The sequence below is a fragment of the Rosa chinensis genome, chromosome 1 (assembly GCF_002994745.2).
Source record: "Rosa chinensis cultivar Old Blush chromosome 1, RchiOBHm-V2, whole genome shotgun sequence".
Taxonomy (NCBI): domain Eukaryota; kingdom Viridiplantae; phylum Streptophyta; class Magnoliopsida; order Rosales; family Rosaceae; genus Rosa; species Rosa chinensis.
The window spans coordinates 26,800,958-26,820,120 of NC_037088.1; the positions used below are offsets into that span (position 1 = coordinate 26,800,958).

The 19,163-nt window shown below is 39.3% G+C and overlaps 3 protein-coding genes across 5 annotated transcripts; 1 reads left to right on the forward strand and 2 right to left on the reverse strand.

Moving 5' to 3' along the window:
• Positions 1-4,829: 4,829 nt before the first annotated feature.
• On the reverse strand, positions 4,830-6,269 carry LOC121049166. Its single transcript, XM_040505764.1, has 3 exons — positions 6,239-6,269; positions 5,023-5,970; positions 4,830-4,938 (listed from the first exon to the last, which is right to left on the reverse strand). The coding sequence occupies exons 2-3, from the start codon at positions 5,967-5,969 to the stop codon at positions 4,830-4,832; spliced, it is 1,056 nt and encodes a 351-aa protein (XP_040361698.1). The 5' UTR covers position 5,970; positions 6,239-6,269.
• A 1,181-nt stretch (positions 6,270-7,450) lies between these two features.
• LOC121051796 (shaggy-related protein kinase NtK-1-like) lies at positions 7,451-8,987 on the forward strand. Its single transcript, XM_040515149.1, has 3 exons — positions 7,451-7,809; positions 7,940-8,040; positions 8,829-8,987. The coding sequence occupies exons 1-3, from the start codon at positions 7,696-7,698 to the stop codon at positions 8,890-8,892; spliced, it is 279 nt and encodes a 92-aa protein (XP_040371083.1). The 5' UTR covers positions 7,451-7,695; the 3' UTR covers positions 8,893-8,987.
• Positions 8,988-11,595: 2,608 nt separating this feature from the next.
• LOC112182789 (serine/threonine-protein kinase rio2) lies at positions 11,596-16,191 on the reverse strand. 3 transcript variants are annotated; one of them, XM_024321333.2, is made up of 14 exons: positions 16,037-16,190; positions 15,362-15,509; positions 15,235-15,281; positions 15,070-15,140; positions 14,873-14,986; positions 14,616-14,791; positions 14,425-14,513; positions 14,134-14,251; positions 13,807-13,880; positions 13,607-13,654; positions 13,088-13,256; positions 12,702-12,827; positions 12,239-12,328; positions 11,596-12,003 (listed from the first exon to the last, which is right to left on the reverse strand). In XM_024321333.2, exons 2-14 carry the CDS (start codon positions 15,443-15,445, stop codon positions 11,812-11,814), a joined length of 1,398 nt encoding a protein of 465 aa, XP_024177101.1. In that variant the 5' UTR covers positions 15,446-15,509; positions 16,037-16,190; the 3' UTR covers positions 11,596-11,811. The 3 variants fall into 3 exon arrangements, with proteins under 3 accessions (XP_024177101.1, XP_024177100.1, XP_040369054.1); XM_024321332.2 differs by having other exon boundaries at positions 12,239-12,337; XM_040513120.1 differs by lacking the exons at positions 11,596-12,003; positions 12,239-12,328 and adding an exon at positions 12,334-12,473 and having other exon boundaries at positions 16,037-16,191.
• Positions 16,192-19,163: the final 2,972 nt, after the last annotated feature.

Genomic DNA, 19,163 nt, shown 5'->3' on the forward strand with positions numbered 1-19,163 from the left:
TCTAAATGTCGAAACATAATGGTTGTTTGATGCATCATCAGAGCAATAATAGAAGGTCGTGTTTTCTCCCGATCACTTGCGCCGAGTAATAGATAGAGGCAGAGACTCCTTTCTTCCCCTGTGTAAAAATTGGTCGGTTCTAACTTGATATACTTTGTACAGATCCTGTGTAGTTGGTAGGTCAATTTTTAAGCCTGACCTGGTCCCCAAGGTGACCTTGAATATGGCTTGGAATACTGTAGAGACTTTTACCAATTATTATTGAATGTTTGGAAAGATTTATTTATTTATTGTTTAAGTACAACTATAAAATGAAACACAGAGAGAGAGAGAGAGTAATCCAAAGAGAGAATGGAGTTTTCAAGTGTGTTTATTCATCTCATTCAAGGAGGTATTTATAGGAATACATTTGAGATGTGAGATGCTTAAAGAATGAAATACAACTTGGATGACAGCTCCATTTCTAGCTTTCTCATGTGCCATTGTGGCTGTGATGATAGAGATAACCATGCTTGTTCCCCTTTGGCATAAAGCTTATCATACAAGTCACTTATTCCTATCTTTACACTTAAGCATCCCTCTTTATACATGAGATAGACATATAAACATATATATACTACAACACTCCCCCTTGGATATTTCATGTCAATAGTATTGTCTAGGCCGTGCGCTTCGAAATTGCCTCGTTAAAAACCTTGCCAAGTAATAAAACCCTGTGGGAAAAAACAACCTTGGTCGAAGGAGAAAAAGAGCACAATGCGCATCGAGTGTGGAGTATGTGTATGGATACTCCCCCTGATTTAGACTCCCCCTGGAGATCATGGGAGTTCGGATAACCTTCTCAATCCGATACTCTTAACATGTTTCTCGAAAGGGGATTTTGGTAACGACTTAGTAAATAAGTCCGCTACATTTTCCTCTGATCGGATTTGATTTACTTCAATTTTTAGAAGTGTTTGTTGTTGCTGATTGTAGAAAAATTTTGGCGATATATGCTTGGTATTGTCCCCCTTGATGAAACCTAATTTCATTTGCTCAATACAAGCTGCATTATCTTCGTAAATGCATGTAGGTTCTTCTGTGGTAGACTTCAAACCACAGGTTCCTCGAATGTGTCTATTTATAGACCTTAGCCATATGCATTCACGCACAGCTTCATGTAGAGCAATAATCTCTGCATGATTTGAGGAAGTAGCAACAAGGGTCTGTTTTGTGGATCTCCAAGATATCGCGGTGCTTCCCATGGTAAAGACATAACCTGTTTGGGAACGACCTTTGTGAGGGTCAGAGAGATACCCTGCATTAGCAAAACCCATCAAAACATCATTATCATTTTGATGGAGGGGAGGGAAGGTGGCTTTTTGCCTTGTGGGATCTAGTCCCATAATTCCTTCTTTCCTTTTCTCCCTGTAGGGATAAAACAAGCCCATATCAATCGTACCTTTTAAGTATCGAAAGATTGTCTTTATACCAATCCAATGGCGGCGTGTTGGCGAGGAACTATGTCGAGCCAACAAGTTCACTGCGAATGAGATATCCGATCTTGTGCATTGAGCTAAGTACAATAATGCACCTATTGCACTTAGATATGGCACTTCAGCCTCTAATAAGCCTTCGTCCTCATCCTTTGGACGAAATGGATCTTTTCTGGGCTCAAGACTACGGTTGATCATGGGAGTACTCACAGGCTTTGCTTTATCTTCATTAAAGCGCCTTAGTAATTTTTGAGTATATGCTGACTGATGGATCATAATCCCATCACTACGGTGCTCGAGTTCTATTCCGAGACAAAACCGTGTTTTCCCAAGATCTTTCATCTCAAATTCGGATTTCAAATATTTAGCAGTTTCTTTTAACTCATTTAGAGTTCCAATTAGATTCATGTCATCGACATAAACTGCTATAATTGCAAATCCGGAACTTGTCTTTTTAATGAACACGCATGGGCATATTTCATTGTTAATATATCTCTTCCCAATCAAGTAGTCACTTAGACGGTTATACCACATCCGTCCGGATTGTTTCAATCCATATAGTGAGCGTTTCAATCTTATTGAAAACGCGCTCCGTGGTTTAGAGCCATTTGATTTAGGTAATTGAAGTCCTTCTGGAACCTTCATATATATCTCTGAATCTAGATCCCCATAGAGATATGCTGTAACCACATCCATAAGTTGCATGTCAAGTTTTTCGGAAACTACCAAACTGACAAGGTAGCGAAACGTTATAACGTCCATTACGGGAGAATATGTCTCCTCGTAGTCGATTCCAGGGCGTTGTGAGAAACCTTGCGCCACAAGGCGGGCTTTGTATCTAACAACCTCATTTTTCTCATTACGCTTTCTAACAAAGACCCATTTATGGCCAACAGGTTTTATATTTGGTGGTGTCAGCGTTATAGGCCCAAATACCTGTCTCTTTGTTAGTGAATCCAATTCAGTCTGGATCGCATCTTTCCATTTAGACCAATCTGCTCTTCGTTGACATTCTTCAACGGAGCGAGGTTCGATATCATCGTATTCTATAATTTCTTTTGCAATATGATATGCAAAAGTATCATTAATAGTCATAGAATTTCTATCCATCATCACATGTATACTAGTGTAATTCATGGAGATCTCTCTATTCTCTGGAATTGGTTCTGTTATTGGAGCGTCCTCCAATGATGTCTCTTTGACATAACCATAATCCGGAATATTTTCATGAGATGGATTAATTGTATCGATGATTAATGGATTATTTTGTGCTAAACTCGCTTTCTTTCTTGGGCGAGAATCCATCGAACCTATGGGCCTCCCGCACTTCCTGGCGGGAGCCGTGGGTCTAGCCACTACGTCACCCATATAGGGGACGTTGGTGCCATTCTCATGTACTCTTGAGATGGCATCATGTCCTCTAGTGTTAGGGACATCAATCCTTGCAGGCACATTTGCAGCAGGTATATGTGATCTTGTCACTTTAGCGATATCAGAAAACGCATCAGGCATTGATTCTGCTACGTTCTGAAGATCGAGAATTCTCCGCACTTCTATTTCAGATTGTGCTGTTTGGGGATCAAGATGAGACAGAGTGGGGACAAACTACGACAATTCCTGTCTTTTCTGTTGAACATTACCATTCATGTCTCCCCCTAATGACGGGAAGACTGTCTCATCAAAGTGACAATCCGCAAATCTTGCGGTAAATAGATCGCCTGTCAAGGGTTCTATATAGAGGATAATGGTGGGAGAGTCATACCCAGTATAAAGACCTAATCGTCTTTGAGGACCCATTTTGGTGCGCTGTGGCGGCGCAATCGGCACATAGACTGCACACCCGAATATGCGTAAGTGTGAGACATCGGGCTCATACCCAGTTACCATCTGGGAGGCAGAAAATGGTTGGGTGGCAGTGGGTCTAAGACGAATAAGCACAGCTGCGTGCAATATTGCATATCCCCAAGCAGAAATAGGGAGATTGGTGCGCATAACCAATGCTCGAGCAACCATTTGAAGTCTTTTAATGGCAACTTCTGCGAGACCATTTTGGGTGTGTACATGAGGTACAGGGTGTTCAACCTCAATCCCAATGCACATGCAATAATCATCAAAAGTTTTTGATGTAAACTTTTCAGCATTGTCAAGACGAATTGACTTAATAGGATGATCAGGGTGGTGAGCCCTTAATTTAATGATTTGTGCTAGGAGTTTAGCAAATGCAGCATTTCTCGTGGATAATAGCATGACATGCGACCAGCGTGTCGATGCATCAACCAACACCATAAAATATCTAAATGGTCCGCAAGTTGGTTGAATAGGTCCACAAATATCACCTTGTATTCTTTGCAAGAATGGTATATTTTCTTTAGTGTCCTTTGCATAGGACGGTCTCGATCCTACCTTTGCTAAAGAGCAAGCCTTGCAAAACGAATGATATGAAGTAGTTCTTTCGACCAATCTTTGGTTCGTACTTCTTTTCGTTTTGAAGAATGGATGTCCGTGTGAAGTTTTTAATATACGGAGCATCATATCTCGACCTGGGTGACCTAAACGGTAGTGCCAAAGTCTATATGTGTCAGAATCCCATAAATTTTCATTCATAACATGGTTGGATTCAATTACTCTGATAGTGGTTGCATATAATCCATTAGAGCGGCACATAAGTTTCTCTAATACTCGTTTATTTCCGTAGTTATTAGAGATAATGCAAAGGAACTCTTGTCCATTCTCACAATGTGTTTCCACATGAAAATTATTGGCTCTTATATCTTTAAAACTCAATAGGGTTCTTCCAGCCCTAGGAGCGTATAGAGCTTCAGTGATATTAATATTCGTGCCATTTGGCAACAAGAATTGAGCTGGTCCTCGACCATGAATCAATTGTGATGATCCTGCCATCGTAGTTATTGAAGATCGACTAGGCGTCATCCATAAGAATAATTGCCTATGTCATAATATAGTATGTGTGGTGCCACTATCAAGAAGGCATTCCATTTCTCCGGAAAACATACTGAAAAAGAATAAAGTTCGGAATATTAACACATGTCCATGACATTGAATGCGATACTTTATTAATAAGGGAAATAACCAATGATTACATCAAGGTTTCCCAAAGTCTATTCCAAAATACAATCAAACATATACAAATTGTAATTGCTCAATCCGTTTGGTAATTCCAATGAAATATGACCAGGAAAGTAGAGAGATGTTGGTGGAGCGAGGCTCGCTTAAATACCTTGATCTCAATTACTTTCCTAGACATCATACTTCATTGGGTACGCCACATGAGAGAGAGTCAATACAATTTGATTAAGGCACGTTTGCCATTATTGGGAAATAGAAAAGACTATTTTAATCAAAGTCTGCTGCATCCTCGTGCACTTGTTTAGCTTTGAAGTCTTCTATGGTGAGATTGACATCTTCATTCTCTTCATCTTCGGCAAGGTTGGCTTCTTGCTCCCTGAATTGCCTATACTCTTTGTAGCTTGCAGCTAGTTGAGTACTTGCATTGCATTGCTTGAACCAATGCTCGATTGATCCGCACCGATGACACACGTCATTATGGTTGCCTCCTTTCATTGGAGGTGCAGTTTGTCCACGTTGTGGATATTCCCTAGGAGGGTTACTGCTACTACCACGTCTTATGATGCGACCTCCACGGCCCTTATTGTTATCGTATCCACCTCTCCCACGTGTGGAGTTGCCACCACGTGTGAAGCCACCACGTGTGGAGTTGCCACCACGTGTGTCCACTTTAAAGTTGCGGTTTCTCTCTTTATTGGAGTGGTTATTTGGGCCCGTACGCCTTTCATGTCCCCTGTTATTAGGGTATTGCTGCTTGCGCCCTCTTTTGGGTGCATTATAATTTGCCTCACGGACGCTCTTGGTTCCGATGGGCCTTGAATGATAATTCTTTACAAGGATGTTGTCGTGCTTTTCAGCTACCGACAAAAGATTACTAAGCTCATTAAACCTTGTAATTCGTCCAGCATTGACTTCGGTGCGATATTGCTTTGATATCACAATTGCTGAGACGGGAATGGTGGAGAGAGTCTTCTCAATTAGCTCTTCTTCTGTGAGAGGCTTTCCACAGAACCTCAACATGGATTTGAGGCGAAGAGCTTCCGAGTTATATTCAGCAACAGACTTAAAGTCGGAGAAGCGTATATTATTCCACTGAACCTTCAAGTCAGGGAGGAGGGTATCTTGGATATTGCCAAAACGCTCTTCTAGCGCTACCCATAGGTCTCTTGCATCTTTGATTGACATGTACTCTAATCTGAGTGCTTTATCCATATGGCGCCGCATCAAGATAATAGCTTGTGCATGCTTTGTAGGTGTTCGTTGGAACACAAGGCCTGGATCAGGAGCTTGAATTATGGGCAATATTCCCTTTGAAGTGAGGTGGTTCTCAACGTCGGTTACCCAACTATGGTATTCCGAACCCGTTGAGTCAAGTATTTGAAAGTCGAGTCTAGGTTCATTCGACATCCTGAAGATAATAAGAGAAGATATATTAGTTTCGGAGTTTAAAACTTCCACGAAAGCTAAAATCAATAATATTTAGACCAAAACAATGATGTTTTGCGGACGCTCTTAGTCCGAATATTATGAACACTCTTAGTTCATGATTACAAACGCTCTTAGTTCGTTTAGCGTGAATTACGGTAATTCCGCTTTTAATTGTAAGTTCCCGAGAAAAAGAAAGAGAGGAAAAATGAAGTAAAAACTCAAAAACGGGAACTTTTAGTAAATAATACCTTGGAATAATTGCCGGAAAAAGTCGCCGGAAAAGTGTCTGAAGTCGCCGGAAAAGTGTTCTGAAAGTCGCCGGAAAATTGCTCGACAGATCTGTCGACAGATGTGTCGACAGCTGCTCGGCAGCAGCTCGGCAGCTGCTGCGCAGGTGCTAGGCAGGCTGCTCGGCAGATGCTCGGCAGATGGCTCGGCAGATGCTCGGCAGATGGCTCGGCAGGTGCTCGGCAGCTGCTGCGCAGGTCCTCGGTAGATGCTCGGCAGATGGCTCGGCAGGTGCTCGGCAGCTGCTGTGCAGGGCCTCGGCAGATGCTCGGCAGCTGCTGTGTAGGGGGTAGGCAGGGGCTGTCGGCAGCACTCTGCAGGGGCTCGGCAGCACTTCGGCAGGGGCTCGGCAGCACTCGGCAGCACTTCGGCAGGGGCTCGGCAGCACTCGGGCAGCGGTTCAGAACTTCCGGCAGCCGGTTCGGGTGGTTTCCGGCCGGTTCTGGGGGTTCTGAAACCGGTTCTGGGCTTCTTGAATCAAGGGCTTTGATATGAGCTAGGGTTTGGAGGTTTTTTGTAAGTTTGAAAAAATGGCTTCGATTGGATTATGAACTACCTCTTCTCCTTTCAACTTCGATCCTAATTCTAGAGCAATTTCGTGCTGATAACGTGTTTAAGTACAACTATAAAATGAAACACAGAGAGAGAGAGAGAGAGAGAGTAATCCAAAGAGAGAATGGAGTTTTCAAGTGTGTTTATTCATCTCATTCAAGGAGGTATTTATAGGAATACATTTGAGATGTGAGATGCTTAAAGAATGAAATACAACTTGGATGACAGCTCCATTTCTAGCTTTCTCATGTGGCATTGTGGCTGTGATGATAGAGATAACCATGCTTGTTCCCCTTTGGCATAAAGCTTATCATACAAGTCACTTATTCCTATCTTTACACTTAAGCATCCCTCTTTATACATGAGATAGACATATAAACATATATATACTACAACATTTATTTATTTTTTTTGCTGATTCCATTTGACATCTCGGAAGTCGTTGCCTTCGTTTTGTGCTTGCTCAATTCTTCTGAGCTCTAATTTTTTCTTTAACATCGTTTTAATTGCACCTTTTGTTGTCCATTAAGCTGCCGCATGATTCATTCAGTCTTCAATCTAATCTTTAATTTTTAGATATCCATACAACTCCTTTCACCAACAGAGAACGAAAGGAACTATAACGCATCGGCCATCTTAAATATCCTTTTATCCTGCTTTATGTCTATTTGATAATGGGATTTTATATCATGTTCTTTGCACCCGTGATGCATCTCAAGAGTTGGCCATAATGGTTTAACATAATTTGTATTGTTTATTAATGCTAACATGTTTGTATGTTTTCTGCAGGTAAACTATTGATTTATTTTAATTGAGGTAAGAAAGGGAATCTAAAAGACAATTATCACAGTTCTTGATTGTGCTCATGGCCTCCGTAAGTGTGGCTCCTTTATCTGGATTAAGATACCACAGTGGAATTACAGTTGCTATCAATAGTTTGCCCAGTGAGATGAATGACATGAAAATTAAGGATGACAAGGTAAACAATACCCACTTATTATTCTGGCTCAATCTTTGTCATTTCAATGTTTCATTTGAATATAGGCTCCTACATGATTGTGGAATATGTTATTTATGTATACTTCTTTGTTCTGTTTTTCTTTTGACAGGAAATGGAAGCAACTGTTGTAGATGGTAAAGGAACAGAAATGGGTCATATAATTGTCACGACTATTGGTGGAAGAAATGGCCGGCCAAAGCAGTTTACATTGTAAGATGATTTCTGTCCTTGCTTTTGTATAGATGCACTTTGTTTCTGTTTCATTAAATTGATTAATGCATTAATTAGTAGCTGTTTCAGTGATTAGGTTTCCTTGAGTTATGAGTTCAAAAGATACAGAAATCAATTGCAAAGGGAATCTATATTGTTCTACTGTGTTCAAGTTACTTTTGCTCATGGAAATCGTATTGGTTGACTGCAAGCATTAGCTTTGAATCATAAATTTTATTTCCAATTCATAAATAAAGTTAGACTGCTCTTTCTGTGTTTGATTACTTTTGTTTATGGTCTAGCTCCTTTGTGTTTTGAATTGGGGGAAACTTGAGCTGTAGTTGCATGAGCTTTGATTCATTGCAGTGGGGAGAACCCTTACTTTGATTCATAACTTGTTTATGAAAATGTGAAAGTGAGATATGTGATGATACTACCAGTAAATATATTCTTGGAGCATACCTCTTCTAATAAAATGTTGATTGGGAAAGCCATTAGTTTAATTGAGCACATTTAGGCTTTACAAATAAGCAATGCATATGATCTGTTTGTGAAAATCTTTTTGTAACTTAGTTTTTGAAACGTTGGAGGGTCCAGCTTCATTTTCTTCCACTTTAATTGCATGGATACACAAAAAAAAAAGGGTGCAGAACTAAAGGCAGATTAAGTATGCAGAGCTAAGAAACAACGATTACTCTTATTTTTCATAGGCTGCTGCTGTTTATATTTTGTTGTTTGATAAGATTCTACTTCAGAAACAACCATCACCTACATTTCACACATTTCAGTGACAGCCCATCGCATCCAAGAATAAATGAACTGCTCACTAACGCAGGAGAGGCCTCGACATGAGACGAACCGACGGAAGACACGTGAAGTACTCATGTAGAAAAATTGGTTCGAACTAAAAGTGTTGGATATTTTTGTGAAAACCAACCACTATTTAATCAGTATATAAAGATCAGTTTTGGTTAGAATATTCATTTTTTTTAAAATTGTAAATACACAAGCTTGATTTACATAACAGCTTCTGCTTACTCCACTTTGGAAATATGTAAATCTACAATTTCGGTTAAAACACCAGCTTTACGTATTTCGGTTAAATCTACAATTTCAGTTAAAACACCAGCCGGAAATATGTAAATCTACAATTTCGGGTAAAATAATAGTAGTTTCAGTTAGTATCTTAGATTATGATTAATATCACTCTATTACGTATAAAATTCAGCAAAAAAAAAAAAAAAAAAAACCAAACCTGCAGCATCGCGCGGGCAGACTTGCTAATATGCACTCAGCTAGAAAAACAGCAGATGATCCAAACGAATTTGCATTAACCCTACTCCAGTTAAGTCGAATCTCTACATCAGTTTCAGTCAAGAGGCTTAATTTTCCATTTCAACATCGAGAATTCTAGGAAGCTCTCACATAATGCAGTTTGTTTAAGACTGAAGTTGTTAACATGCAATGTCAATGGCATCAACCCCAAAAACAGTTCTTGAGCTTGCTTAAAAGTTGGCACTTCTGAACTAAACAATAGTTGTTGTCGATAACATCAGGTGGAATAGGTGATAAGGGATACTCATACTCCCATTTTGTGGACATATCTCACTCAAGGTTTTAATATAGGTTCTAGTCAGGACTCCTGTGCTGTTGAAGTGATGTAATTGATCAGTATGAAAGTGACATTGGTTCGGTTTGTTGCACTTCCTAATCCCTGAGAGGCCTCCAGCCTGCAATCATAGATTTTTATATAGGTTCTAGTCAGGACTCCTGTGCTGTTGAAGTGATGTAATTGATCAGTATGAAAGTGACATTGGTTCGGTTTGTTGCACTTCCTAATCCCTGAGAGGCCTCCAGCCTGCAATCATAGATTAGTTACACACTTACAATGCCTATTGATGAATATGTTTTCAAGTCTTAATTTTGATCCATTACTTTGCCTGAAAGGCCATTAACTATTTCACCAAGTCATACGAGAACAAAATGGCGCTTAGTTGAACAGACTGCAGTAAACAGATTCTTCAGCTGTAATAGCAAGAATTTGAGGACAAAAAACAATGCAGAGACTGAATAGTGAGCCAACGTTCTTAGCTCATTCTATATTAAGGACCAGAGTAGCTAGTGAGCCGCTAATTTTAGCCTAATTAAGAGTCCTTAATTAATATAGATAGCGATTAATGGACGTACTATTCAAGCTTACAAGACAGCTGTTCTCTCAGTCATCACTATGGCTGCTGTTATAGAAGTTGCAATATAGTTGTATAAACAGATAACAGACTAAAAAGGACAGTCAATCTTATAGCAAACTCAACTGGAGGGGGTTGCGGTATGCAATTGACTCCAACAATTCAGTGCCAAAGCTGCGTTTGGTGAGAATGTCAGCAACCATGTTAAATTCCCTGTAGATCTTGCACAATCTCGAAACCATAAAAAATAGCTTGGCAATTAATGAGTGTAGGCAAATGTTGAGCTAGTAATAATTTTGAGAAGGTGAAGCTCATGAAGGCCTTCACCGGGTTAACCAGGTTCTCGGAATCACTTGTCAATATTGATCAGATTAGCAGTCATTGTCAGTTAAGAGAGTTACCCCCCATGTCTCAGCCTCAATAAGTGCCAGTATTAACAGTGAACCCTTCAATCGTAGCACCACTGTGATCTAAACATTTATGGCATAAATCTCTTGCCAAATGCTTGGAACTAGAGAGGGTAGTAGGGTAGTAACTAGTAATATAGTCAAAACTCCATGACTTGGGCTGGAAGTCACTGGCAACAAAACCTTCAATTCACGCGCCCAACTCACAATAAGTTGTTCAACTATCAAGTAAGCTGAAAAGAGGAATTGGCCGGGTTTCTAACTAAACATCTTGCAGTGGTGACTGGTGGCACAGTCGCTTTTACCACAATTTAGCTAGAACCAGTCTCCAACACAGTCAACAGACGATATATAATCCCCAAAAGAGCTGCCTCAATAGCATTACCAGCTACAATATTCATACCAAAGCCCTTCAGCCTAAGTTCCATTTGCATCAGTTAATAGTCCTCCTGCACCAATTTTCCCAATGAAGGTCATTAATATTGAGCTAGCATTAGTTTTCAACTGATAATAATGTGTTAAGCTAATTGGGAAACATGCAAAGATTGCAGATGACATCCCAATGCTTAAGTGTGAGGTCTCGGCATCAATTGAAGAATGATAGCTGACATGACAAAATATGCGGCAAAAAATTAACCTTATGACTGGAGTCTCTTATTAAGCATATTATTAGATGAACTGCTTTGAGTATATTACACTATCAAGAATAGGATCCATGAGATTCATTTAAGCCCATGGAGCACAAGTGATGAAGGAGGTTGGAAACTGAGTCAGGGTTAAGCTAGGTTTGGGGAGGCTACAGAAAACCATTAACAATGCCTCCTTGAAACTTCTTTGTCGATCTTTGAAATCTTTACTGCCTGAAAGATGAATATGGAGCCCGACCATCTGGCCAAGTTCACGACACAAGCGGATCATACAGGCACAGTGCTCAAGAAGTTAAAAATTCCTTTTAAAATACCTATTCTCCCTTGTTTGCCAAGGACTACAAAAGTTACACTGATGGAAACTTATGCATCTCATGATCATCATTATAAGAAAAAGATTGTCATACATATGGCGCAAGCAGAAGGTCCGTGCTCTGCGTGCAACCTCCATTTGGTATGCAACTCTAGTTGATATCTTCTACACTTCAGTTGTGTGGGCATCTTGGATTTTGTGGTGGCACTTTACATATTCTACCAGCTACTTAATTGTCTCTGGATTTTGGAACTGTTAGAGGATTTACCACCCTTGTCTTTATAGGTATTTCTGGATGCAAAAGTTTTTCGTCCTCCACGGGCTGCTGTTACAGCACGTCGCCTCACCTTGTTCAAGCGTTTTTCCAGCTCAGCATCATTGTCATTATTAACTGTCTCATTATCTCCCTCCTGTGAAAATTAAAAAAGACAGTAAGGCAAGGAAGTTGAATAAAGGATAAAATCACAATTATTACACACCATTCCACATTTGGGATCTACTCAAACTTGTTTGCTCATCTTGGTATTACAATTACTACGACAAAAGCCCTGAATGTAACATGCCACAATTGACAGCACACTCCAAGTCCTACATAAATGCTAAGTTCCAAGTCTTTGTAGGAAGAAAAATAAATTCAAGATCTACCTCATTACTCCCATCTTCATTTTCAGGTTCACTGCTGGGACCTGCTTCACATGTTCTTACATTGCCCTCTGGTTCAACTTGCTCATCATGCTGTAACGTCTGATCCAATTACAAAAGAAGAATAAGTGCAAACATATATTGGATGATGCAACTAGCACCCAAATAAGTGCAAACATGTATTGGATGATCCAATTACATTGCCCTCTGCTTCACATGTATTTCCTGAATTAGTTACCTGACAGTTTAATTATACATTTTGTTAAAATATTATATAAGCAATAAGTACAAGAAATTTCTAGTTCACTCTGCAAATACAAACAGTTATGATTTCGCTAATCTTCATTCTATACATAAGGTAGTTACTTGAGACCACAACTTGGGACTCGGATTTAATTTTCTTCTGGACATCAACAGAATGTAAAAGAGTTTATTAAAAAATAAAAATAAAAAGAGAAAGATGTACCTGATCTGCCACATGCAGTGAATCAACACCCATTGTGTTTGCTTCATTTAACACAGAGATGTGCTCATCGTCTTCTGTATCTTCATCATCAGAATTAGCATCCTTCTTGATCCCTCCTTCAATAAACTGCATGTAATGATGTGATATTGAACATCATTAGTCACAGATGTCTATAATTTGGCCAAACAAGAAAACCCACATAACAGTAAATATCCCATCAGATGATTTTCCAAAAGATTGGAATAACTTGCGAAAGTAAATAAATATTGGTTTCCTTTTGAGCCGCATGAGAGTTTGAAAGAATATCCAACAGCCTATAGCATTCTATGTGCGATAAAGCTCAGTTCACATAAACAATCTGTACAATGCTTCATTCAACACAATACCTTAGCAATTTCTTCCTGATCCTTCCTAGTAAACCCACTAGCAGAAAGTTCCTTGTCTAAAAAACCAGTATCTTTCGCTATTGAAGTAAACGAAGGCCTGCCACTATCATCTGTGTCTACTGCTGTTCCATCAATATCAGCTGTGCATTCATGGAAAGACATGTTGAATCTGAAAAGAAGACAAATAAATTAAGAATCATAATAAACTAGGCTGATCCACTAACCCAAACATTATTTTTTCTTCCCTAACCATCACAATTGAAACTCAACGTTATAGACATCTATGAATAAGTAAGCCTCAACCACCTATACCCATGATCTTGAAAGCCGGTAAAAGAAAAAATAACAACCAGAAAGGTCAATTTAAGTCTTTAACATGAATTGTTACCCCATCATAAATTCACAACTATTACTCCCAATTCAGCCAACAATGATTTTTGGTTCTTACTATCCATCACAATGATTTAAACATTCAGAATGCTAAAGGCAACTGCATCTTGCTACAAAAAGATTACTGACCTCTTGCTGAAAAACTTAAAGACACATTCCACATCACGATCAAAGTACCTGAAATATGAAACTTCATTGAATGAGATATGATATATGATGAGCACAAATGTTCTGGCCAGGAATAAAAATCATGCTAAGAGTCAACGATCATAACTTACAATAAGAAGTGCAAGAACATGACTGGAATTTATTAAGAAACAGCTTCTTACATTTGTGCATTACGATGTGATACAGAGACCATTTGGGGAAAATCAATCATGGTAACCTTCTCGTCATCATCAATCTAACAGAAGAGAAATTCATAAATTATTACAAGTTTGCCAATGTGCTGAAAAATGGTAAGTAAAGCAGGCCTTTTGATCCATGTATATTAATTCATTATCACATGTATCGCTGCCAAGTGAGAGCCCAAAGGCAGGACCCATGTTTTAACAATCAGAGGATTATGTATTTTTTATTTTTTAAGATACAAGAATATAGAGTCAACGCAACCTAAAGGGTGCAAACATAAAATGCCACTGCCTCAAAATGCATACCATAATGTTAAATTCATTGAAGTCACAGTGAATCAAACCATGTTCTGCCAGACGAACAACGAGCCCAATGATAGTATTGAAAACTGTCTCAGGATTTTCCAATTGCTTCACCTGCACACTATATTGAACAGAAGGTAAGCTCCATAGATCCACGAAGGAGCATGATCAATATTTTCTTTTTTTTCTTTTTCTTAAGCAAGCTAGCTCCAAAGGAAACGTACTAGAAAAACATTAGATCTGCCAAGTACAATCAGTAATATGGCATTCCTATTTTATCAAGAAGAAGCTTACAGGGGGTAGCCTGGTACTAGTGACATAATCACACAATGCCTGTTACAATCTACTGCATTTGGAACAGGAAAACCATGCTCTTCTAAAGCCTGCTCAAGCAGAGCAACAGTGTAAAGTCAAAATCAACATAATATACACAGAATTGGACCAACAAACAAAACTAAAAATGACGTAAGATAGAGATAAAGAACCTTCATAAAAGAAAATTCTCTGAGTGCAGCAAGACGGGACAAGTATAGCCAATTGAAACTGCTACGATGTTTTAAGTAATCACGCTTAGACTTGACAGCCCTGAAAGAAGTTCTACCAAGCCTGTGCAATTTCATTGCCATCACTGTACCATCTTCGGTGGCCACCTCAAAAATATCTTGAAGAAAAGGAATGCTATGAGTACCAGAACCTCAAAACCAGCATCTGTTACATATAATAAGAAGGAAAGAAAAAGTACCAGACTCTTTTCCAACACCAAGTTGGCGACCAACGGCTGAAAAGACTCCACGGTTGACCAAAGTCTTAATTGCAAGAAAATCATAACCAAGGTACGTTAGCCGAAACCCATCATCTGGAGGCACACAATGACCAAGGAAAATGAGAAAATATCAAAACAATAATACTTTATACTTAGAATGAGAATATTAAATTTACATTTAGAGGCGTCGTGGTGCAAGAGCTTATGCTTGAGCAGATTTTTCATAACTTTGTAAGTGCCACCATGCCTACATATAAAACGATTTGCTAAGAGTTAGAGAAAGGGTGGACGCTTTGAAATTCAAGAAGTGAAAAGAAGAAATCTGAAATCAAGAAACATACTTGAGCGCAGCTATACGCTCCACCAGTTCAGCGGGTACGATTTCATGCTGAAAGAAAAGGAAGGGTTTAAAGATTCAACACAGGGCTAAGAACACTTCAAAAAAAGTAAGAAAAGAGGGACATTTACATTTCGCATTCCCATTTCGACAGCGGTTAAAACCCTGAAATCCTCTTTAGTGAGGTATCTCAACACATCCACATCCAGCTTCATGTCTCCTGCTTTATCTACTTACTTCAGACTTTGGAATGCGGATTTCTGGAATCAGTGGTTCAGGCTACACACAACAAAGCAAAATATCTCAGAAACATAAGAGCAGCAAGTGAATATAGTAGCATAATGTTGGCGTTTACAACTCAAGATAAAAGCAAATGCGAAAAGCGGCATTCTGATCATCAACAAATAGCCTGGACTGTACTTATATTCCAAACGAATGCCCAAAAAGATGTAAAAAAAATCAAAGGGTTGTCCCACAATTGCCAACTGAATTTTGTTTTATGTGTTGGGCCTAATTCAATTGTTCATCTATGTTTTGAATAAAAGCCTAAAAGGTTAATTAGAAAAAGAAAAAAGTAGAAGGAATCAGTAATCAGTGCTGGGTGTTTGGGATAGAAGTTAACTTGTTAATCAGTAGAAAGAAACCTAGAGTGAAGCTTCAGCCTAAGCAAACCGTAAACAAAGGAACAGAAAACACAAAAGAATGGAGGGATCATACTAAAGAAAATGTAAAAAGGAAGAAGGAGGCTTCCGTCGAACCCAGTTCACTAGAACCATGATACAAGATAAATTGAGTTTGCTACTTACAGAAGCAGCATGCGGCGGCGAAACAGAAACAGAGACAGAGCAGACAGAAACCAACCAGGTTGTTCTTCTAATAATTTTTCATTTTTGGTTTTCACTTTTAAATGGGGTTTTCCCCAAAACGACTTCGTTTCCCCCACAACACTACGACTCACAAGCCCGAAGCCCCTTTATCCACGTTCCTAAAACCCTTCTCCAGTTTCTCAGTGTCTCACAAGACTCTCAACTCGCTCAAAATTTAAAATTAGACCATGTCCTATCGTATTAAATTCTTTTCAGGTTTTTTTATCAGGTAAACAACTCAAATACTATAATTAGTGTTTCGCGCGACGAACTCACAACCTCTAATTTATAAAGGAAAGACTATACCACTAGACTAAATGATATTTGTATATTTATCGTAAAACACAATAATAATTCGTTAAGTTAATGCGAAAGAATGCTAAAATAAAAATCTTATCAAACATTTAGACGCTTAGTTGCTTAACCTTGAACCACGGTGCTCAATTTCTATCGTTCGAATGAAGAGAGAAGTGTAGAGAAGGTACCCGAAGCAAAAGGAGAGGAAAAGCCAAGCTTGATCGAAGTAGGGATGGCATTTTAACCCATGGGTATGGGTACCCATGGGTAATTATTCTGTTTGGGTATTTTTTTCATGGGTATGGGTACCCGTTTAAGAATTTTGGGTGGGTATGGGTAGTTTATGAAATATCCATTATAGAAATGGGTGGGTATGGGTATTACCCACGGGTACCTAAATTTTACCCAAACCCTATTCACTTCTCTTCTCCTCTCTGCGATTCTTCTCTCTCATTTTAACACAGCAATCTCACCGGAGATTGGCTGTGAATTTCGGTCGCCGCTAGAGCTAACTTCAGCCATCGTAATTTGATATATAGTTGTAGATTTGATGTATTGATCGTAGAAGTGTTACGATGACTTTGTGTGGTCTAGGATGAGGATCTGGCTGTTGGATCATCGTATAATTGTGAAAAGATGGTTCAAAAGGCGATCCATGAGGATCCGACCATTGGATCTTCGTATAATTTTGAGAGGATGATCCTAAGGGCGATCCTTGAGGATCCGACCGTTGGATCATCGTATAACTGTGAAAAGACGATTCAGAAGGCGATCCGTGAGGATCTGACTATTGGATCTTCATATAATTTTGAGAGGATGATCTTAAAGGCGATCTGTGAGGATCTGACCGTATGATCATCGTATAATTGTGAAAAGACTATTCAAAAAGGGATCCTTGAGGATGGTTCATTTACAAACCGAATTTTATTATTTTACATTTAATCGCCAAGTTGTTTTATGGAAACAAATATTTGTTTTAAACGTATTGCTTCCTCGTGACTAGAGGTGGCAAACGGGCCACTAAGCAGGAGCACGAGCACGGCATGGGCCCGACACGCTTAAAAGCAGCCCGGCACGGCCCAAACCCGTTAGTGGCCCAGCACGACCCAAGTACGTTAGAATAACGGGTTGGGCTAGGCCTAAGAATATTGGCCCATTGGCCCAGCCCGGCCCAAGCCTGTAATGGGCCTGGCACGGCCCGAGCACGATATATTGTGGGCTGGCCAATTACAAACACAAAATTTCATTTTGTTTTTAAAAATATTAAAAAACTACAATGATGAGATTTGAATATGAGACATTTTTATTTAAAATCTCATGACAATTCCACCAATGCTTTCTTTTATATTGTCAAAATAATGAAACAAAACATTATATCCTTGTTTTGACATAAGTATTTTTTCTAAATATTAAATATATGTTTATTAATAAAGACTAATCTCATAATAATACAACTATAGAATGAAGGAAAGAATAATAGATATTAAATTTTTATTATATTAATAAAGATTAATCTCACTATAATATACTAAAAACAATATATTTTAAGTTTTTTTTTCTTTCTTTCTTATAGTGGAATATAAAAAATTATTAGAAATCAAATCTTAAAAAGCTAAGATTAAGAAAAACATTGTAAAACTTAATTTATTTTAATTTTCTAAATAGTTAAATAAAATTAATTTTTATTTGTTTAAATTAAGATTTTAAAATCGTGCTTTATAGTGGGTAGGCACGAGCACGGCCCGTTATTAACCCGGCACCAGCACGACCCGATACGATATGGGCTAGGGCCATGGGCCGGGCCGGGCTTTATGTTTATGTAAATGGGCCGGCCCAAGCACGGCACAAAGCACGACTAGGCCCGCTTAAAATGGCTGGGCCGGCCTGTTTGCCACCTCTACTCGTGACTAAACCAACAATTTCTTTCTTATACACTGTCTCAAGTATTTGAAATACTCAATCAACTATTTGAAAATATCCCCAGATGGGGAATAAGGGCGCCTAAATAGTGAGTATTTAAAAAAAAATCTCAGCCTTTAATAGGTAAAAACCTTAAATTAAAAAAAAAAAAAAAAAAACCCTGCCCATATTGAAAAGGGGCCGTGACCACTTACCCAATTTCAACCTAAAAAATGCTCACTTGCTCCACTAAGAGTTTTTTGACCCCATTTACCCAATTCAACATCTACGGACAATTTTACCCCTATTAATCGAACTAAAACTCACATATCTCAATTTTACCCCTATTAGCTTAAAAATTGCTCACTTACTCCACTAAGAGTTTTTTTAACTCCATTTACCTAATCTAACATCTATTGACAGTTTTGCCCCTATCCCTAAATTGAAACTCTCGATCTCTCTCCTCTCAGACTCTTCTCAGACTCTCTCTCTCTCTCTCTCTCTCTCTCCAGCCGGCAGTGGCGACCACGCCTTCAAGTCTTCAACACCTTCTTCGTCGACCTCGATCTCCGCGCCGGCTAGCACATCCCAAGCCCCATCTTCGTCGACCTCTGCCAATCACCGAACACCGTTCTGGTGCCGATCACTGATTTGGTGCCGACCATCCTCAATCATGGATCACCGATCTGAAGCTCCCATCCCGCTGCGGTGCCGGAACCTCACCAAACTGAGACCGGTCGGAGATGGGCTGCAAGTGATCAACTGGAGAAGAGGACATGGGGAAGATGAAGGCGGAGATGGACTGCAGGTGAGCGACTGGAGATGAGCTGCGTCGGGGCTGGGACCGGTCGGAGATGGGCTGCAGGTGAGC